The sequence below is a fragment of the Podarcis melisellensis genome (genome assembly GCF_964234715.1).
Source record: "Podarcis melisellensis genome assembly, chromosome: 4".
Classification (NCBI taxonomy): domain Eukaryota; kingdom Metazoa; phylum Chordata; class Lepidosauria; order Squamata; family Lacertidae; genus Podarcis; species Podarcis melisellensis.
The window spans coordinates 27,770,874-27,791,638 of record NC_138531.1 but is presented as its reverse complement, the minus strand read 5'-3'; the positions used below and the strand labels follow the sequence as shown (position 1 = coordinate 27,791,638).

The 20,765-nt window shown below is 43.2% G+C and overlaps 1 protein-coding gene across 2 annotated transcripts in view; it reads left to right on the top strand.

Annotated features, from left to right (window-relative positions):
* The window catches only part of SH3RF3 (SH3 domain containing ring finger 3), a 207,305-nt gene that overhangs the window by 149,267 nt on the left and 37,273 nt on the right, over window positions 1-20,765 (top strand). Inside the window, exons 4-5 of one of the 2 annotated variants that reach the window (XM_081907377.1) lie at window positions 9,416-9,769; window positions 20,533-20,633. In XM_081907377.1, coding sequence (XP_081763503.1) covers window positions 9,416-9,769; window positions 20,533-20,633 — 455 coding nt within the window. The remainder of the gene's footprint in view (window positions 1-9,415; window positions 9,770-20,532; window positions 20,634-20,765) is intronic. The other variant, XM_081907378.1, reaches the window with a different exon arrangement.

Here is a 20,765-nt window from a genome sequence, read left to right as displayed (position 1 = left end):
AGGGATATATGCACCTCGAGTATGGAGTGAATAGGTCTAAACTTTCATGCTTTGGGTGAGCAAAAAAGAAGTCTGTTTTAATCTGTTGCTACAGGAAATTAAGCACACTTAAGCCCATTGATTTACACTTGAATGCAACCTATATGCTTGTGTGAACAGCCATTAGATACTTAGAAGTCTGCATAGGGTAAATCTTCTTCACAATCACATCAGGGATTGTGGGAGACAGTCTTCCAAGGTGGATGAACCATTTCTAGAAAAAAATGTGCTCTGTGTTCGCCAGTCCCTGCCCAGACATAAATTAGCAACTGTACAACAATACAGTGATCAATGTTGAGAGCTATTGTGTAGCACTTAATTTTTCATAACAATTTTTTGCTGTTTGTAGAATCTCCATGGGAGTCCCATTTGTCCAAATAGCTGGCAGGAAGAGGAGAGGCCAATTTTTTAAAAAAAGTTCAGGATTATATATATGCGAATAAAACAGATGCCGTATTCTCTTAGGGATACTGTGAAGTGGATACACAGTGAATCTGGAGTTTTGTTTAATCAGTCACCTGGTAGTGGGGATACATTCTAAATATTCTTCCCGGTGCAGAGATCAGCATAGCTTGGCTTCTCCCTTCATTAAGGGAGCAGAACCATATTTGCGGAGGAATGTGGATTGCATTTTCTTCCTCTCTTGAAATTATTAGGGAGGCTGTTGCTGCTGGGAGAGCTCTTTTGTATGCATCAGTGCTCCAGTGGACATTACTTCTAAAAAAAAATCACTGGACAAGTCCAGAATAATTTATAGATTTAATAAAAAGCATTTAAGCTGTTGGCACACGAGATGCAGGGTTTCTTGTACAGAAAGAATCCTTCATCTACGAAACAGTTTATAAAGCAGAACAAGCACAATTCATATACCGTATCAGCTTACAAAATCTTTTTTCTTTTAATCTTGTACATACAAGAGTCGTACTTTTTCAGAATTGCATTTTGTTGTTTAGTCGTGGCCAACTCTTCGTGACCCCATGGACCAGAGCACGCCAGGCACTCCTGTCTTCCACTGCCTCCCGCAGTTTGGTCAAACTCATGCTGGTAGCTTCGAGAACACTGTCCAATCATCTTGCCCTCTGTCGTCCCCTTCTCCTTGTACCCTCCATCTTTCCCAACATCAGGGTCTTTTCCAGAGAGTCTTCTCTTCACATGAGGTGGCCAAAGTATTGGAGCCTCAGCTTCACGATCTGTCCTTCCAGTGAGCCCTCAGGGCTGATTTCCTTAAGAATGGATCGGTTTGATCTTCTTGCAGCACCATAATTCAAAAGCATCAATTCTTCGGCGATCAGTCTTCTTTATGGTCCAGCTCTCACTACATTAGCTCTATTCATTATCTGTTAAAAGCATGCAAGTGCTGTTTCTAATAGCTAGGATCTTTCATTTTCTAGCAGCAACTTTATTATTATTATTATTATTAATAATAATAATAATAATAATAATAATACAGTAATAAAGATTTCCCCACTTTCACAACCACTATACTTCCTCTTGCCTAATCAGTTTCACTGAAGGAGTGTGATTGGGCTCTATAGAACAAAACAAATGTTGGGATTTAAAGTGTTAGCCTTGGCTGTGTGAGTTAATCAGCCTGATATAATCCACATGCTTAAGCCTCTGTTCCCTCAGTCTACCTGAGAAGATCAGTGTGTGAAGAGGCTAAGCTGGTTGCCTCAGTTTAGCTGCATGGGTCCAACAAACCACTCTTGAGTTCCTATACCAATGATTAAGGAACTTCCTACACTGTAACTAAGCCAAGTTTTGCTGCCTGTGCAACTTTTCTGACTGATATATGGAAAATCATATGATTACATGAAACTGACCTTTGAAGAGTTTGGTAAGTTAAAAAAAATGGTTTACTTACAAACATGTGGTCTTCTCCTATGCTGGGGGAAGAGGGGAGATTTGGAACTCACAAGGGCATATTTTAAAGGTGTAACAGCCTGTATTTACCATGCTTTATTTGTGGTTTTAAATCTCTGCTGGGCTTTTCTCACCAAAGAGTACTTGCCCCAAACTAGGTGTTCTCCTATCTATATCTATATCTATATCTATGTGCAGCAGGTTATGTACACATTGCTGTTTACTCTGGCTCGACTGTGCTCTCGCTGCTGGTCTTTGAAGCTATATACCCTTGACATTGGCCACAATCCATCTCTGTCGGGTGATAGAGAAAGACTGCTGTTTGATGTGTTTCCCTCAAACCAGCTTCCTTCTCATTTGAAAACATAAGGCTCATTTCCACCACAGTTAAGCTGAGATGCATGCAAAAGAAACAGACGCTGCATGTGCACAGATGATAGCGCAGGCAACAGCTTCATGAATAGGAGCTGGGGGTTGTTGGTATGGCAGAACCAAACAGGCAACGTGTATCAAGTGAATATATGGCTGCTCCCTCTCTGGTGTGTTCAGCAATGGGCCCATGCAACTTGGAATGCAACTTCCTTGAGTTTTAAACCACAAATGTGTTCATATTTTCTTTCTTTTAGAGTGAAATAGCCCAGTTTTGCTATAATGGAAAGGAAAGGAAAAACCCCCAACTTCTCTGGGGAGCCAAAGCTGGCTTTCTAATAGACCATTCATCAATGATCAGGCAGAACCTATAAACAGGATGCTTTTACTTCACATTGCAGGGGATCTTTGACGAACAAATGAGTAAACATAGGAGTGTAGCTATTAGGTAGAGCAGTGCTGGATAACAAAACACTTTAATTAGTGCTGTGTAGAATCTCCGTTTTCACTTAATTGCAGAGAAGCAGAGCCTCAACAGCACTAAAATGCTGTAGTTTGGAAGTAAGCCTAGTTTCATGTATTTTTGCCCTACATTTCTTTGAAAAATGTTTTTGATTTGTTATTTATGTTCAATTATTTATCGTTATATTTATTTAGGATTCCTATGATTAGCTTTCAGAGTCGTCCTGCATTGTTGAAGTATCTCTTGGTAATGAATATATGATCCCTAATGAGTAGAACTTGCAGTGTCTGAGAACAATCAACAGGATAGAATCTAAGAAGCACTATATATCACTAATTGTTTTTCTATTAGGGTGTAGGACGTGCGTAGTGAAGCTCTGGTTCAAATCACTAGCTATGAAGGTTGCTTTTTCATCTGGACCTAGTCATAGGGTTGTTGTGATGATCAAATCCTTTGTAGACTGTGCTGAGTTGCTTGGGGGAAGAAAGTGATAGAAATGTACCAAAGAAATTATTACTGTTATAAACTTAGTCATGAGCATTTCAGTTTTACTTAAAACCACACAGGACAGAACATTGCGGGCAGCTTTACATTCCAGTTTCCAAATTGTTTGCAGATATTATTATTTCTCTCATAGGGGCATTAGGAAAACCTCTTTATTCTTAGCTTCTTCAGTACTGTTTTGAACTCTTGGAAGTACAGACACCGAAATGTTCAAATACAGTGTTGTTCCCACTCCCCACAAGATTAATTTTCATTAATTGCTGTTCTTCCCCATCCCTGTCCTTAAGAGGCCTTAAAGAAACATATTTTGTTTTATGCCTACATCAAATTAATTACGACTGTCTCTTACATTACCATCATTTGCTGCTGTTGCTACAGAAACGGCAAAAATAACACGAAACACAAAGACTGTTTTCTTGATGATCTTGCATAACTTTCCATCAATTTCATAATAGTCTTTGTTCAAATATGTGTAGATTTGTAAGCTGAGGAGTCAACCCTACAGAAATTCAGACTAAACCAGCATACATCTTAAGCCTCTTTACCAAGCTTAACCTAGATTAAGATCTAAAAGAAAAATACCTCACATTTAAAAAAAAAATACCTTCAACACGGTTTATGTAGCAGGAGATGCTACCACCACTGGGCTCCCCATTTCTTTCTCCTGCTGTAAAGTAGAGTCTCACTTCCATGTCTGACTTCTGGTTTCAGCAGGCCCCTTAGCAGTGTGGATCCCTGTCATTTCCTTTTCCTCCCTGAACCAGACTCCCCACCCCCACCCCACCCCCACCCCGCTTGGTCACATCTCAAAGTAAAAGAGTTTTGACTAACCTGTTAATACCCCTATTGTCAAAGAAAGATTAGCAGCACTTCCCAGCAGAAACATTAAGACTGCAACCCTATATCCACTTCCCTGAGAGCAATCGCCACTGAACTTGATGGGATAGGGACGCGGGTGGTGCTGTGGGTTAAACCACAGAGCCTAAGACTTGCCGATCAGAAGGTCAGCGGTTCAAATCCCCGTGACGGGGTGAGCTCCCGTTCCTCTGCCCCAGCTCCTGCCAACCTAGCAGTTCGAAAGCACGTCAAAGTGCAAGAAGATAAATAGGTACTGCTCCAGCGGGAAGGTAAATGGCGTTTCCGTGTGCTGCTCTGGTTCATCAGAAGCAGCTTAGTCATGCTGGCCACATGACCTGGAAGCTGTACGCCGGCTCCCTCAGCCAATAAAGTGAGATGAGTGCCGCAACCCCAGAGTCGTCCGCGACTGGACCTTTTACCTTTACACATGTACAGGATTGCATTGAAACGTAACTGGAAAACTTCCCTGTCCCTCAGAGCCACTTTGACAGGTGGTCCAGGGCATTCACCTGCCAATCCTCTGAAGCCATCCTGATGTTCAAATGCACTCTTAAGTGGTCTGCGCATGGATCAGTTGCAGAGGACTTTACCCCTCTCCTTCCAGCTTCTCTGCCCCCTTCCTCCACGTACATGTTTCCCCCAACTCTCTCCCCTTCTCTACCACCTGCCCCGCCATCCACATGAAATTAGGGAGAGGGCCATAGGCTACAGACTACCCATTGCTGGGAAAGAGCATCATAGATACCTAAACATGCTGTTGTATTTTATTGATTTTTAAAAAAGCAAAACACTTATTGTACTTCGGAACTGCAGGTGTAGACATTTCCCCTGCTTGGTTTTGAGTTGCTTAACTTTATTCCTTCCGATTGGCAGTGATTTCATCAATTGTACCGAGTGGGCTTCATGTATTTAAAACATACAAAGCTGGGTGTAGTAGGAACTTGGCTGTAGTGTGCTTATCTGCTTCTCTCTATCTTTTTTTAATAATAAAAAAAAAATATCTCAAAAGTACCCAAAGTCGAAGGCAAGCTTCTATAAGAATACATAAGCATTTGCTGGGAAAAATGGGAACTGATTCCCATTCAAAGCGCTCCGTGGCTTCAGAGAAGCTATGACTACAAGCTCCTCTCCTCACTTCTTTTTTTGGGGACGCGGGTGGCGCTGTGGGTAATACCTCAGCGCCTAGGACTTGCCGATTGTCAGGTCGGCGGTTCGAATCCCCGCGGCGGGGTGCGCTCCCGTTGCTCGGTCCCAGCGCCTGCCAACCTAGCAGTTCGAAAGCACCCCTGGGTGCAAGTAGATAAATAGGAACCGCTTACCAGCGGGAAGGTAAACGGCGTTCCGTGTGCTGCGCTGGCTCGCCAGATGCAGCTTGTCACGCTGGCCACGTGACCCGGAAGTGTCTGCGGACAGCGCTGGCTCCCGGCCTCTTAAGTGAGATGGGCGCACAACCCTAGAGTCGGACACGACTGGCCCGTACGGGCAGGGGTACCTTTACCTTTACCTTTAAGGAAAAAAAGACACAGCTCCAGCTAAAGACAGGCACAGAACTTGTGGGGCTCCGTGCAAATGGAAAGTGAGCAGGGCTTCTCTTCTGCGACTCCTCCTACTGTCTCCTCTCTGTTCTGGCATCATTGATTGTTTTTGGTCCAGGAAAATGACTTTCTTAGGGCTCTAATGAGATTGCACCAGGAGAGAGAGGAAAAAGGGGCTTCAAGGAGAAGAGTATTGATTTGGGAGTTGCTCCTACCCATTGTGTTAGCTGCAGAGAAGAGTATTGATTTGGGAGTTGCTCCTACCATTGTGTTAGCTGCAGAAGGAAAGATAGCAGTGGCAAGCAGAAGAAAGTAGCAAGTGGGGGCCAATTGTGAGCCCCAGGAAAGTATTTGCAGCTGAGATGTAGGGCTCATGCAAGTATGAACCTCAGCCTAGAGCAGAACCTACTCTCCCCCTAGATACTTTTGCCTTTCCTATTGGACAGCAGCCAATAGTATACAGTGGTACCTCAGGTTACATACGCTTCAGGTTACATATGTTTCAGGTTACAGACTCCGCTAACCCAGAAATAGTACTTCAGGTTAAGAACTGTGCTTCAGGATGAGAACAGAAATCGTGCTCCAGCGGCGCGGCAGCAGCAGGAGGCCCCATTAGCTAAAGTGGTGCTTCAGGTTAAGAACAGTTTCAGGTTAAGTATGGACCTCTGGAACAAATTAAGTACTTAACCTGAAGTACCACTGTACTGTAGTATACTATTGCAATCCTATGCATGTTCTGTAAGTAGCACATTTAGTTCAATGGCGCTTACTCCTAAGTAAGCATTGCTTTAGGATTGCAGCCTTAGAGAAGGTTGTTCAAGTATCCTTATATAGAACCCATCCTGCAATTTTAAGGGGGGCAGAGGAAATATGAAATTATTTTCAGAGGATGCCTGTCCTCAGAACTGTGTAGTGGCCCACGAGATTTTTACAAAAACAGAAGGGTTGTCTGGCAGACGTGGGCTGTGTTTAGCTTGGTGAGTTACAAATTGTACAAATCTGTTCTATAGTTATATCAACAGCTTCTATATTGTTACTGTAGTGTGCCTATCAAAATAAAGCTTCCGCTACTCATTGGCGGAGCAGATCTGATTGTGCCGAGTGTTTAGTTCCTTGGGGAACAAAAACAGTTTGAAGCCCAGCTTCTGTGAGGAAGGGGAAGTAGTTTTGTTGGGGTGGAAACCTTGGGGAGAGCTGGAAATAAGTACAAAGATTTATATTGCAGAGAGCAAAACAAGGTGGTTGAATGTTCAGGTCAGAGCTTTCCAAACTGCGTGTCAGCTTCAGTGTCTACATGTGTCATGTGAGCGCTCCCCACGCTTCTCCAGGGGCTGGAATGAGGCTGGTTTAACCTCCGGTTTGCTAGTAACACTGAATTGCTGTGTCACGAAGTGAAGCATGTCTAAAAAGCGTGTCACCAACATGAAAAGTTTAGAAAGCTCTGGTTTAGGTGGCGGAAAGGGGTGTACTACTTCACACTGCAGGTTGGTTGAAAAACCCTTTGAGTGCATTGCCACCTAACAGATCTCCGAAAACAGAAAACTAACATGTCATAGAGGAATATCTGAGGTGCTCGTTTTCCTTTTGCGGTACAGTCATACCTCATGTTACATCCGCTTCATGTTACGTTCTTCCAGGTTATGTCCTATGGCAACCCGGAAGTACTGGAAAGGGTTACTTCCAGGTTTTGCCGCTCACACAGAAGCACAAAATGATGTCACGCGCATTCGCAGAAGCGCCAAATTGCAACCTGCGCATGCACAGACGCGACATTGCGGGTTGCGCTCTTTTCATGTTGCGAACAGGCCTCCGGAACAGATCCCATTCGCAACCAGAGGTACCACTGTAATGTGACGCCGCACTGCACCCATTTGCAGCATACATAGCACAGGTCAATGTATGCATCTGTCGTGCGGCCTATTCACAGCTCGGGCTGTGCAGGACCTTACATCTTATCTGACATTTGTACTAGGGCACACACAACCATGCAGCATAGCCTGAGAGCACCTTGCAGTGCTCCATGCCCAGTGCTCCCCCCCCCCTTTAGAAAAACAGGTGCCGGTACTCACCATGAAGTTGGTACAGTAAGTGCCACACTTTTTAACAACAACAAAAAGAGGTGCCCGTACTGCATACACTTGAGCACCCTCTGGAAAAAAAAAAGCACTGCCCATAACTGTTATGCTATAGCACATTTCCAAGAAGGTGTGAAATACCCCCAAGAGATGCAGGTATGTTTTTCCTAAGGGTGCCCCTATGGCCACAGCTGGAAACCAAGAGAGTTCAGTTCATTTTCACCTGTCAGTCCTTCACCACAGCAGGGAATGAGGAAATAGCGAAGTGCTCAGCATTTCTGTACACATTCTTAGGCTTAGAAGAATGCAGATTTGTGTGTCACCCCGAGTCAACATGCAGCCTTCTGAGAAAGGATAATACATGCTGGTGTTATATTACTCCAGGAGGTTCCTCACCCTTGCGCCATTCAAGAGAGCATCCAGTGGGCTGGTGGCACACATTCATGCATGGAAGTCACTTGATAAGCTCGCCCTCTGTGTGCCAAACATCACTTTCCCAGTTTAATTCAGAAGTACGGAGGTTGCCAACTTTTGTGGACCAGTGGGCATACCTGGAATTTTCCATAAGTGTCGTGGGCACCAGTCACAAAATGGCAGCCATATCTGCAAATTAGAACAGAGGCAGGAACACAGAATAGTTTAGGCATGCCCTGCCCCTGCCCTCGCCAGTAGGAGAAAAGGCATTTAAATCAATCACTTCTATGCTCACTCACATGTAGAAACTCTTTGCACCACTCTTCCATTCTAAATGGAAGATCATCTGGGTGTCCAGTCCTGGCATTCAGTGAAATATGGGCATGTTTAAGCAATGTGTTCAATGTAGTAGAGGCCAAGCTACCAGAAGCAGGAACTGGGCAAGAAGAGCATTGTGCTCTGTGGATTTTTGAGGGAATATTTCCAGGTTGCCATAGGAGGCACTGTGGGGGCACTGTCGCCTGTGGGTAATGCATTGACAGATCCTGCCAGTGTTGCAGTCTACTGGAGTCCTTTTTTTATTTTAAAGTAAAGGGAGTCTTCTACTGTTTATTATTAAAGAAGATATAATTTGCGAAACGTAGAATCTGAACTGTACGAGGTTACAATGTTGTAATGCCCTTCTACGAACGAATAAATAATGCATATGACTTGGCTCCGCAGCAGATCTCTGAATTGTCATTGGGATTCCACACTCTTGCATTTCACAGAGCCATCAGTAGGCTAGCTCCGTGCATTGCTCTCGTGTGCCCCATGGGAGGGACTTGTTGCAGCCATATCTGTAAAAAAAAGCATTTCATTTGGTTATACCGCTATTGCCCACTCCTGTGTTTTTGCCTACTTATTTTAAAAAGAGGGTGAAATGCAATGCTGACATTCCATTTGTGGAGCAGCTTTTGAGTCCATAGAAGCATCTGCTAATATAAGAACAGTGTGGAAAGTGGTGTGATGTGTGGAGGGGCTGCAGGGCAAGGGTGAAACCAGGGAACATTGCCTCCCCATCTCACACTAACAGGCGTCTCCACTGGCTCATAATCCGCTCCACAAGCAGGATGGCTGCACTGGATTTCACCAAATGTCTACTTAGCATACGGTTCTGTTTATTTTGGGGGCTTGTAAAAGCGGAGAACAGAACAACCGTCACCTTGAGTGCAGAATTTGAACTCTGGAACTATACAGTTCTGTAATGCCCACTTTTTCCCTTCTTTTTTTTCCTTTCATTTCTTCGTTTTTAGCTCAACGACTCAGCTAAACACCTTATTGAGATGGACAAGACCAATCTAACTTCCGCATCTGGCAGTGATGTCCCTTTGCCAGCTGACACTAACCTGGCCGTAAACACGGTCCAGTGCTGTACATTGAACAGTGCCGGAGCAGTCAGTGCCATTCAGAGGCACATTGATGGCAAGAAGAATGCCAAGAAGCGCCACTCCTTCACTGCTCTCAGTATGACACACAAATCTTCTCAGGCCATGAATAACAGGCATTCCATGGAAATTAGCGCCCCTGTCCTCATCAGCTCAAGTGACCCCCGTGCTGCTGCCAGAATTGGAGATGTGACTCATCTCTCATCCAGCGCTCCAGTCCAGGTAAACTATGGATGAATTAAACCACAATGCTAAGCCAGGTCCCCATAACACCTTCCTTTGATTTGGCCTTCTAGCCAAATGGTGGGTTGCGAAACAAGTTCCCAAGAGATAGTCGCTGCCTAAGCATCCACCAGATGGAGCCAATGAGGCAAAATTCCCTCGATGGGTGCTCACCCTCATGCAAATTAATGGTAAATAAGTGAATATCTGAAAGAACCACATCCCTCTCACATTTTCCTGCCCATGTTTTATAATTTGTAGGGAAGCCCTGTTTGTGGTGCCACACCCCAATGGGACTTGTGGCCAGGCCTTCTCAGTGGTGGCCCCTTGCCTGTGGAATGACCTTCCCTCTGGCGTGCATCGCACCATAACATCATTGTCATTGCATTGTGAAGGTGCACCTCTTTGCTCAGACTTTTGGGTAAGGGAGAGAGGTACATTGGGTTGGGTTTTTGTTGCTGCTTCTGTTTTATTTGTATGAAATTTATATTGTTCTGTTTTTTTATATTATTGCTTTTAAGTTTTGTGTATTTACACCATGGGACCTTTGAGTGCAGGGTGGTGTATATGTTTGGTAGGTGAACAAACATATGTACATACATGTGTGATGAGATCTTCAGTTCAGAGTCATGGTGCACCATATGATATTACATTTTATAGTAAGTCTAAACCACTGAGCCTCTTGGGCTTGCTGATTGGAAGGTTGGTGGTTCGAATCCATGCAACAGGCTGAGCTCCCGTTGCTCTGCCCCAGCTTCTGCCAGTGTAGAAGTTCAAAAGCACACCAGTGCAAGTAGATAAATAGGTACTGCTGCAGGAGGCAGGTAAATGGCGTTTTCATGTGCTCTGGCACTCATCACAGTGTCCCACTGTTCCAGAAGTGGTTAATCATGTTGGCCACATGACCCGGAAAACTGTCTGCAGGCAAACGCCGGCTCCCTCGGCCGCACCCCATAGTCAAGTTTGACTGGACTTAACTATCCAGGGGTCCTTTACCTTTATCTTAAATTCTGTACTACCATACATGGAAGAATTAGCATTCAGAAAACTGTCCAGAGCTCAGAATGAAAGGATATGCAATTTTATTGCAAAGTATTGTACTAATAATGCAGGTTACAGAACTAAAAAGGTTTATAGTAATTGTGAGTGGGTACTAATTTGGGAGGTGGCTGTGTGGGGAAACGATGCACAATAGTGAGCAAGATGGTTTAATGTCTGTTGGTATATAGGGCTTCTGGTCTGACACTGAAGCTAAGAAATAGGCTACAAGCAAAATACAAATTACCAGGATTCAGGCTTCCATAACCTGGTACCTTTCAAATATTCTGGACTATAACTCTCATTGTTGCTGGCTGGGGTGAAGGGAGTCATAGTCCAAACATCTGAATGGACGAGGTTGGGAAGGCTGTATACAAAAAAAATGGCAACTGGTCACAATACCCAACATATACAGTCTCTAACATGGCCTATTTATTTACAGTGTCATTGGCCACCTTTCAGTAAATATGCTTTTGAAAGCCTTTAATGAAAACCTAGCAGTGTGTGATGAGCAGTAATGTTCTTGCCAGCCTGCAGCATATTTGAAAGATTAGCTACCAAAGTGGGAATTCGCCAGGAAGAATAGAATTCTTTCCATGCCCTGTCCCTTCACTCATTGCTGGGGTTTTTAAAAGGCAGATGGATAACCCAGAGGTTTTGAAGTACAGTAGAAAAGCATGGACTTGCATGTCCCATTTATTCATGGGACGTATTCAGAATAGTACTGCAATGAATCATAGAACCCAACCCCTAAAGTGCAGGAATATGCAGTTGTCCCATAAGGGGATCAAACCTGCAACCTGGGCATTATCAGCACCATGCTCTACCCAACTCAGCTATCCTGCTCATGAAGATGAGCACATACATACTGCAATCCACAGAGTCCTTTTAGGCAAGCCGGAGGACTTGTCTAGCCAAAATTGACTTTAAACATCCCTACTTGCAGCAATCTCAACATGCTATTTTGCAAAATGCTGTTTTACAGTGCCACCAAGTTTTAAACGAAAGTTGTGATGTGGTTTGGGGGGGGGGGTGTTGCAGGAAATTAAAGGGAGCAGGATTTCATTTACACAAACAAATGACGCTTTATTTTCTTTATGCAGCTGTATATACTTAGGTGTATGTCCATGAGAAGAAATGTTAATACAAGTTTATGTTAGACATTTGGTGAAGGTGGGGGTTCAGGAAAAGTGGGCATGATTGCCGCTGTCCCTGTGTAAGTAGTTTTCATGTATATGACTTACACATTTACATTTAGAAAAATAACCACATGTCATTTGTGTTCACCCAGCCTTTAGCCTCAACAGGTCTTTGGATTACTGAGAAGCTGAGATCAGTAATTCTCTTCCTGACTGTTTCACAGAACAAGAAGCAGAGGTCCTATAGTAGTTCAAGAACTGCTTTCTTGTGGCAAGATCTCACGTTGCTACGACATTTGTTTGAATACTGGAACCATGTGGACAGGACAAACTGTATTGGAAAGGTCCACATGATTCCTGGATTCACATACCAGCAGTAATGTGTGAGCTCATCGTGAAAAAGAAGGGCCAACTATGCTAAAAAATATACATGAATGCAGTCTTAATTACTAAGAGTGTATGTGGGAGGACTAGTGAGTGAAATTACAGTGATGGGAGAAATAGGACTTGAGTGACTAGTTGAAGGCAGTCAGCCAAGAGCAAACCTTGGCTACATCTCTTAGTGCAAACCATGAGTCTGGGTTTAGATGTAGTACTAAGCCAAAGATGACTTAGCTTTGGGTAGAGCAGCGGCAGCTGGACTTGGGGAGGTGTGAAGGCAGCCATTGTTTTTCCTGGTGAGTACCCATATACTTCCTCGTACACATTTAGCCATGGCTGGGTTTCGTGCTATGTGCAAACCAGACCGCTATGTGCCAGAACCTGTAAATATATCAAAACAGCGGGAAATTGTTTGGTTGATCTTCACTTGATTACAAGGCTCTGTATTCAGTGAGAGATTGTGTATGTTCCAAGTAGAGAAAAACACTTTTTCTCTAATAGACGAAGCTATATCAGTTATATCTCTCTTACCCTCAAGACTCTTCATCCGAAGCTAGTTTCTTCATTGAAAATGAAACATTTTCTCAATCTGTAAAGAAAAGGAAATGCAGGAGTTTTGTCTGTGCTAAAATGCATACAGTCGTCTCTATCTGTACAATAATCTATCAGTTACTAAACTAGGTGTCTCATCAGTATCCTTGTCTTCTTATGTGTATACAAAATCCCAATGAATTCATATTTGTTAATTAAGGCATGGCACACTTGCTGACAGCATTGCAAAGCCATTTAAATAAATACTATTCTCTAAAAGATGCTTTCATCAGGTCATAAACATTACTGGACATTAAAATAAAAAAAATTAATCCACAGCGTTAAGGTTACCTTGCTGCATACTTAAAACTTCCTTCGCCCCACATTCAAACCAGTACACTCCTATAAAATGAACTTTAAGAATATGTTCAGCAATGAAAACAAATCACCGCAGTATAGCATAAAATCCCCCACAGAAACTGCACTTGAAGATACTGTTGTACTAACTATCCAATATTTATTTTGCCTTTCTTGTTTCTTTTTTGCCCATTAACAATAAGCATGTAGAAGTCTTATATAGCTTTGAATGTATTTGAAAATAAGTGGTGGTCTTAAAAAGAAGAAGTTTTCATTGTTTTTGAAAGCTTGGAAGTAATAAATAAAGCGTTGGGTTCTGGCCACAACAATCAGGAAAAATCTATCACACTCATAACTTCCAGAGGAATAGTGAAGGAGCTAGGAAGCAAAAGGTTGGGAGAGAATGAGTGTGTGTGTGTGTCTAAGCAAGTATTGACTCGATCGCTATTGTGTTCCCTTTCAATAGACTATGCATCTAGCATATTCGATGCTGGCACGTTGAGTGCAACACATTAAACATAAAGAATGGCCTCCTAAATTATTGTGTCTGTCACGCAGAGGGTTCTTACTGGCTAGTTAAATTGATTGGCACTGAGAGAATGTAGTACAGCTGCGAGCCAATGATAAAACTAAGCAGGAGTGAGGTTAGTTGTTAGGTTAGCAGGGGTGTTGTCCACAAGCGAAGTGCCCTGCGCTGCAGTTGGTCCCACTTGGCTCACTAATCTTGTCTAGGCCTCAGATGGCTCATCTTCCCTCCATTTGCACCCCTTATGAATTATTCTTCCTTGCTATTTAGAGAGGTCACAGGTCATCCTGCTCCAAATCCCCTGGTTTTTCTGACCAGAGATACATCTCATAAATAATGAAGTATGGCTGGCTGCACCCCCAGTGTAACAGTCCAAGCAGAGAAGGAAGAAGGCAAAGGCATTGCTTGCAAACAAATCCGAGCCTTGAATAGAGAGTCAACTGGTGCACATGATTCCCAGCTCAAGGGCACACACATTTTGAATAGGACAACAAACACCCTGTGTGTAGGTTCATCTGCTGCATTAAGATAGCAACACAAGCAAACTGAGCTCAGCAGAATGGTTTTCCTAATATAAAGGGAAGTGGGGCAGGGGAGGTCTGATTTGCAGTCAAGAAAAGAGTGGGGGGAAATATAAAGTTTCAAACTATAGTATCGCATTGGGAGGCTTGAGATAAGAAGCAGACGGGTTATATTTAAAATGGAGAGGAGCCAATGGGAAAAGGTTTACCTCTACATCTGTGCATGGGAGACTGGGAAGGAAACAAATCAAATCCCTTCTGGTTTCGGATTTGGACAGAGTTTATATCCTGCACACGAACCATTCTTTGTTTTGCTCCAAAAGAAATATTACTTTTATGGATAATGATAGTTGTACTCAAAACATATCACATTAGCTCATGAGTTTGATTTGATTTCTATTTCTTTCTTTCTTTTTGCATAAATTTAGGCTTATTCCTTGGCCCAATACTTTAAGTTTGAGCTGTTGTAGCTTCCTGGAGACAAAACACTAGGATTACAAGCACATTTATTAGAAAATAGGGGGTGGGTTCACATGTAATATGCCTAAGGCTGTGTTAACGTCTTTCTACCCCCTGCCCCTTATCCCCTTACCCAAGGCCATGATGTGCAAGTAAAGTAGGGTCAGTTCTGCTCATTTCGGTTAAAACACATTCCAGTGAAAAGAACTAGTTGAAAAAATGCAGATTTCCCAACATCGGTCTATATGTTTAGTGAGGAAGAAGCCAGAATAAAAACATTATTGGCATGTATGTACAGGATGCCAACTAAATCAAGCTTCTGTGACATTTTAAATCATGTGATTTACTTCCAAGTAAATGCTTTTAGAATTATTCTGCATGCCTTCTTGAATCCAACTACTTGGGGTGGATCTACACACAGGGGGGGGGAAATGCTATGTCAGAAATTAAATGATTTATAACAAAAGGGGGGGGGGAGCTATGGAAAATCGCTTAGGATTTTCTTTTGCTCTCTGGCGCCATCTGGCGTTTCATGTTTATAACGCATTCAAAACGCTGTTTCTTGGCTAATGTAGCTGTGTCCCAAGTCTTAACCTGAACTGGGCTTTTAATCTGAATTTGCTCTGCATTCAGAGTGTAACCCACAAAAGATGTCAAATTGGAATCTTAGGAATTTCAAACACCTTAAATTCATATTTGAGTGGGGGGGGGGAAACAGTCTAATGCAAGGATTAGTGTTTAGCTGGTTATATTATGACCTTACCTATTGCATTAGTCCACCAAGTTTCACATCACCGGTATGGAGTACAGATTTAGGACAACCATGGTATTAAAATAACTTGTCTATGCCGTTGTCAGGAGCATGCAATACCTCCACGCTGCCCCCCAGGCAGACATTCACATGGAGAATGTACGGTATTGCCTTCCAGCCAGCCAAGGAAGCAGCTGAAGTTCCCATAGTTTCCCCTGTTGTTTCAGCACATGTTCCAGCTGCCACATTCATAAGAATTAGTTCTGAGTACTTGGATCGGCCAGGTCACACATTTCTTCTTCTTATGAATGCATCCCTTAAGACAGATGGGGGCAGGGGTGTCACAAGGATGAGTTTTTTTGAATGTCTGAATCAGCCCTAATGTTGCTGATTATAACTTGAGGCACCAATCTGGAAGTGAACAAGTAAATCCGTCAAATAGTCGTACAGCCCTCTGCCAAACAAATTAAATTTAAGGACATAGTGGCATTCTTTATACAGAAGGTGGGCACAATGGAAATTGCTCATAGGAGGATAGAACCATCGCTACTTTCAATGGATCACTGAAATGACAGCCTAATGCTTCTCTATCGGGGAAGCGTAGCATACAACCAGGAAAGTAGGGAACATCCAAATTAAAGGGAGGAATTCACAAGAAGGTGGAAACTTACATGGACAGTAGCAACTGCTTCAGTCCTTCACCAGGCCCTGTAGCCATGTGGGACTCTTATTTCATGGAACTGGTGTTCCTGAGTATTGCTGAGCCACTGTGATGTTCCTGTCCAGCTACAAGAAAACGCAGCTTATTCTCCAACCTCTTGTGCTGCCTGCTGGTGCAGGGGAGGCTTAGAAGTGCCGCAGATGGCTCAATAATTTATAGGCTAAATAAATCCATAGGAGAGATTGATGTTCATCACCTTCCGCAGCAGACAAGTAGATGGTGTGTGCCCATCTGCAGCTGTAATTATGTTTATCTGTATATATAGGGGTGTTTTTAAAATATATGGCACCATTAAATGGAAAGCTGTATTCTAGAGCTGTTGGATGTTTTACCTCCCACTTTGGTAATTAACATTTGATGAGAATACTTGATCTTGACTGTAGTTCTTTCTTGCCAATACTTGGTAACACAACTATGAATTAAGTGCTTTCACATTATTTCCAAGAACATTAAGGCCTGGAGTGATTGCATGACCCATTGTTTTATAGTCAGTGGATTTGACAGAAATGAGTAGCATGAATCTCAAGGACCATTAGCCTGTTTTCTACTTCAGCTATTCCCAGATGATGGCATATTATTAACTTGTATGTGTGTATCAGAGTGCATCTCTCTCTCTTCTTAAAAATAAGATACAGCTATATAATCCATACATTAAAAGATACATTCCTTTCATTAACGGATATGGGAAGGAGTTCCTTGCTGTGAAATTTTGTTAAATTTGTTTTGAAATCAGAATTGGAGTTGTTGGGTGGTATCTTCACTAATAGCATCAACAATAGCATTTCCCCCCCTCCCACTTTCAAAAATAATGACCTATACTGTGCTCAGCTCCCATGTGTCAACAAAAAGACTTGCTTTTCTAGCGATTCCCGCTCCACAAAATTGCAGAAAACAATTCAAAAAAGCAAAATTCAGGCTGGAAGTAAAACGTGTCTGAGCTCTGGCTCAGACATAACACTAAGCCAAAATATGTCTTAGCCCCAGGCAGCCCAACACTGCAGCTGCAATCTTAAGTCCAGAAACTTGCATGTTTTCTTCTTCTTCTTCATGCCAAAGCCATGGTTTGCCTTAGTATTACGTGCAAACAAGGCTCACCTTGAGCGCTTGCCATCAGATAGGAAGAGAAGTGTGAATAAATGAAAAGTACGTCAGGTAGCACCTCCAGCCTGTAAATCAAGCACACTGCAATTACCACTGAAATGGCCCATGCTCCCAAGGGTTCTGTTCTGTTCTGTTGGATGCAACATGGCACGAATATCCTGTTAGGGGCAACCTAGGTTCCCTTGACATGGGCTCAGTTCCGGCACTTGTGCAGACAGTTGTCTTCGTGTGTTGAAGGGCTGAACATATTTGCCTTCCTGCCATGGGAACACCACAAAGACCCACACATTGCAAAGTCTGATTGGTACAATCTTTCTCTACTTCCCCCTGCCCAGAGGGAACAGTTCCGCGGTGATGCATGTAGGCTTACGCATGAAGCAAACATGTCTCACTTTACATTACATATAAGGATAGGTGACGAGCGCGCACCTGCCTCCAGCACATGAAGACTGTTGCTGTTTCAGGTTACATTTTTTTTTGAGGGTTTTTGTTTGCTTGCTTGTTTTTTTAGGATAAGGTTGCCTTAGGCCCAATGTATCCCTCCCTCCGAAATCTTCTCTGCAAAGTTCTGTGCTCTTATGCACGGCCCACGTGCCTCTGATCTTAGGAGAACAATGCATACGGAATGAGAAGTCCGAGGCTCAGCATCAAAGGGATGCTTCTGCATCGTTGCCCTTGCGCCAGTTCCTGGTGCTAAGTAAATGACTGATAGGAGTTTTAAGATTATTAGACGGTGAGCTGGAAAGAAGCATTAAAAGTTTGTCACACTTCACAGCTTATGAAATGCGCCTCCAACTCGTGGATTTGAAAAATCCCACAAGACTTCATAAAGAAGAGGGGAGATTTATAAATATATTCCATCCAAGGTCTCTTTAATAGCTGAATAAGTGAACCCGCCACTTTCAAGTAGATACAAGACCTTGGAAACTTTTAATACCATAGGGCCAAATTCAACCTCAGATGATAGATTGAATTCTGATGAATGGAGCACAGGGTTTACTTTTAAGTACTTCCAGGGTTTTAAGTACTTTCAAATTTCTTCCTTCTGCTATACTCAGACAGGCTTTTACCTTCTTTCTTGTTGCAATAACAACAAAAATTATCCTGTGCCCTTGGGTAGCCTCATGCCACTATAATCCATAGAAAACTATACAGTGGTACCTCTAGATACTCCGTTCCGGAGCCCCGTTCGCATCTAGAAGCAAACATAACTAGCGACGGCACATCTGTGCACGTCTCTTTTTGCTGCTTCTGCGCATGCGCGTGACATCATTTTGAGCGTCTGCGCATGCGCAAGCGGCAAAACCCGGAAGTAACACACTCCGTTCCTTCCGGGTTGCCGCGGAGCGCAACTCGAACACGCTCAACCCGAGGTATGACTGTATCTCTATTTGTACCCAGTTGTAAGTTCTGTCTGGTTTCTCTTATGAAAATGCTTTATATGATCGGAATGGAAAGCAATATAAACTTCAATACAAACTGTATTATAATGACCATAATTATTTTTTCATTGTTCTGTGCTTCATCCCTTTTCACTAAAGAGATGAGCAGTCCCAGTTATTAAAAAAAAGTAATACCCAGAACAAAGCAAATGACAATAATCTATTTTTCAACAAACATGTAAAACATTATTATCACACAGAGCTAATAAGAAAACGATTTAGCAGGAAAACGATGCGACTTCTCAAATTAAATGCTGCTCCTGTGATAGAGATATTGAGCAGGTCCTTGAAAGCAGACGCAAAGATTTGCTTTCCAAGTTCCAAGACTGCCAAGATTGCTGGGCACGTTGCAGCTGAGCTATAATCGTTGTTGTGAACAATCAAGTCTTCCTTGTGCCAGAAATATATTCCTAGAATGTGTAAAGCTAAACAAACATGCCTTAAGGTAATAAAAAAAAGAGTTGCTGTAAAGCAAAATATGTATTGTTGAGTTGAATATACATCAGCCACAAGGCAAGATTCACCAGCACATCAATCTTTAGGAGGTGCATTGGCTGTTGCGTGTTCACAGGGGTTCCATGAGCACTCCCTTGCCACCACAGACTCATGATGTCCACAGCCAGTGGAGGGAAGACCAAGGAAATGAACATAGATTGGTACTGGGTTGGATTAGGCCACAATTTTATTGATTATAGATAAGAGTAGGTTTGGCTAAGGCATTGGGCATGTATGCAACATCAGGCAGCCTGCATCTTGTCTGATAGGAACCCAGTGGGGTCGACCCTGTGTTGAGGAGTTGCCCACGACGTGGACCACATGCCACGACACCACACAGGGTGCCATTGGGAGAGGCCCATCGGTCCCCATGTGGAATCCCGGACAGAGTCACCCCTCCTGAACCCCTTTAGCAGGGTACTTGCATGACTTAAGGATCCCAATGCATTATCCGTCAAAGTTGTGACGGTTGCTATGAGGTAGGTGAAAGCTTGCAAGCTGGCCAATTTGCATGCAGGAGAAAATTCCAGATATGGCGACTGAGTAACCATAGCAAGGTCCATATATTAACTTGCCCGCTCCTACACTGAACAGACACCTAACAGACTGGGTTGGTAGTAAGTCCTGCAACTGTCTGCAGGGATGTCAGCCTGCATGTAGGTCCAACACAGCCAGAGGAAGGTGGTGCCAAGTGATCCTCCCCTCCCCCAGCCATGCAGGAAGATGGCGGCCTCCTTGGACCAGCCATGGCCGCACCATGCAGTAAATGCTGCTCCCCCAGAGCCCCAGGTGAGCAGATCATTGCTGTTCTCCACAAGCCACCAAGAAAACAGCTACCAGCAGCAGCAAGACCTGAAACTGCAAAAAATAACTTGGTACATAAGTGCCAAGGTGTTGCTAGGAACATGAATGGCAGGGATCAACCAGAGAGGCCTTCAAAAAGTACTTACAGTAATTGTAAGGGGATTAGAGGTACTTTCACTGCCTTTGGAACAATAGTAGCTCTGCTTTTCAAGCCAAACCTTGAGTATGTGAGTCACCAGTTTGTGAGTGATTCGAAGCACGAATTATCTGAAATCTATTCATCTGGAAGCCTTGTATAAAGAGCTCTTTATTGATATTGGCCCATAACATTAAGCTAACATTGCAAGGATGTCAATGGTTAGGGCAGCCATGCCAATGAAAGTCTTTGGGATTCGGGGGGAGAGAGAGAGAGAGTGCAGCTCTAACTCCTGAACAAATCTTAAGTATGTTGTGAAATTATTTGTTTTCATTCCTTTCTATTTTTCTTTCGTTCCTAGGATTCTACTTTCGCTGGAACTGCAACCATGACTGGACCCAGAACAGGTGCAATCATTGGAGATCAGGGAACGCCATCAAAGGTCCAGCTGCCCCTCAACATGTAAGCCTCCATTTTGCATCGAACATTGTTTTAAGGATACGCAACACATTTTGTCTCTCATTGTTTGCCGTCTGAAATAATAGCTCTGCGACAGGAACCCTTCTCATGTAGTTATCATTGTCTTGAACATAA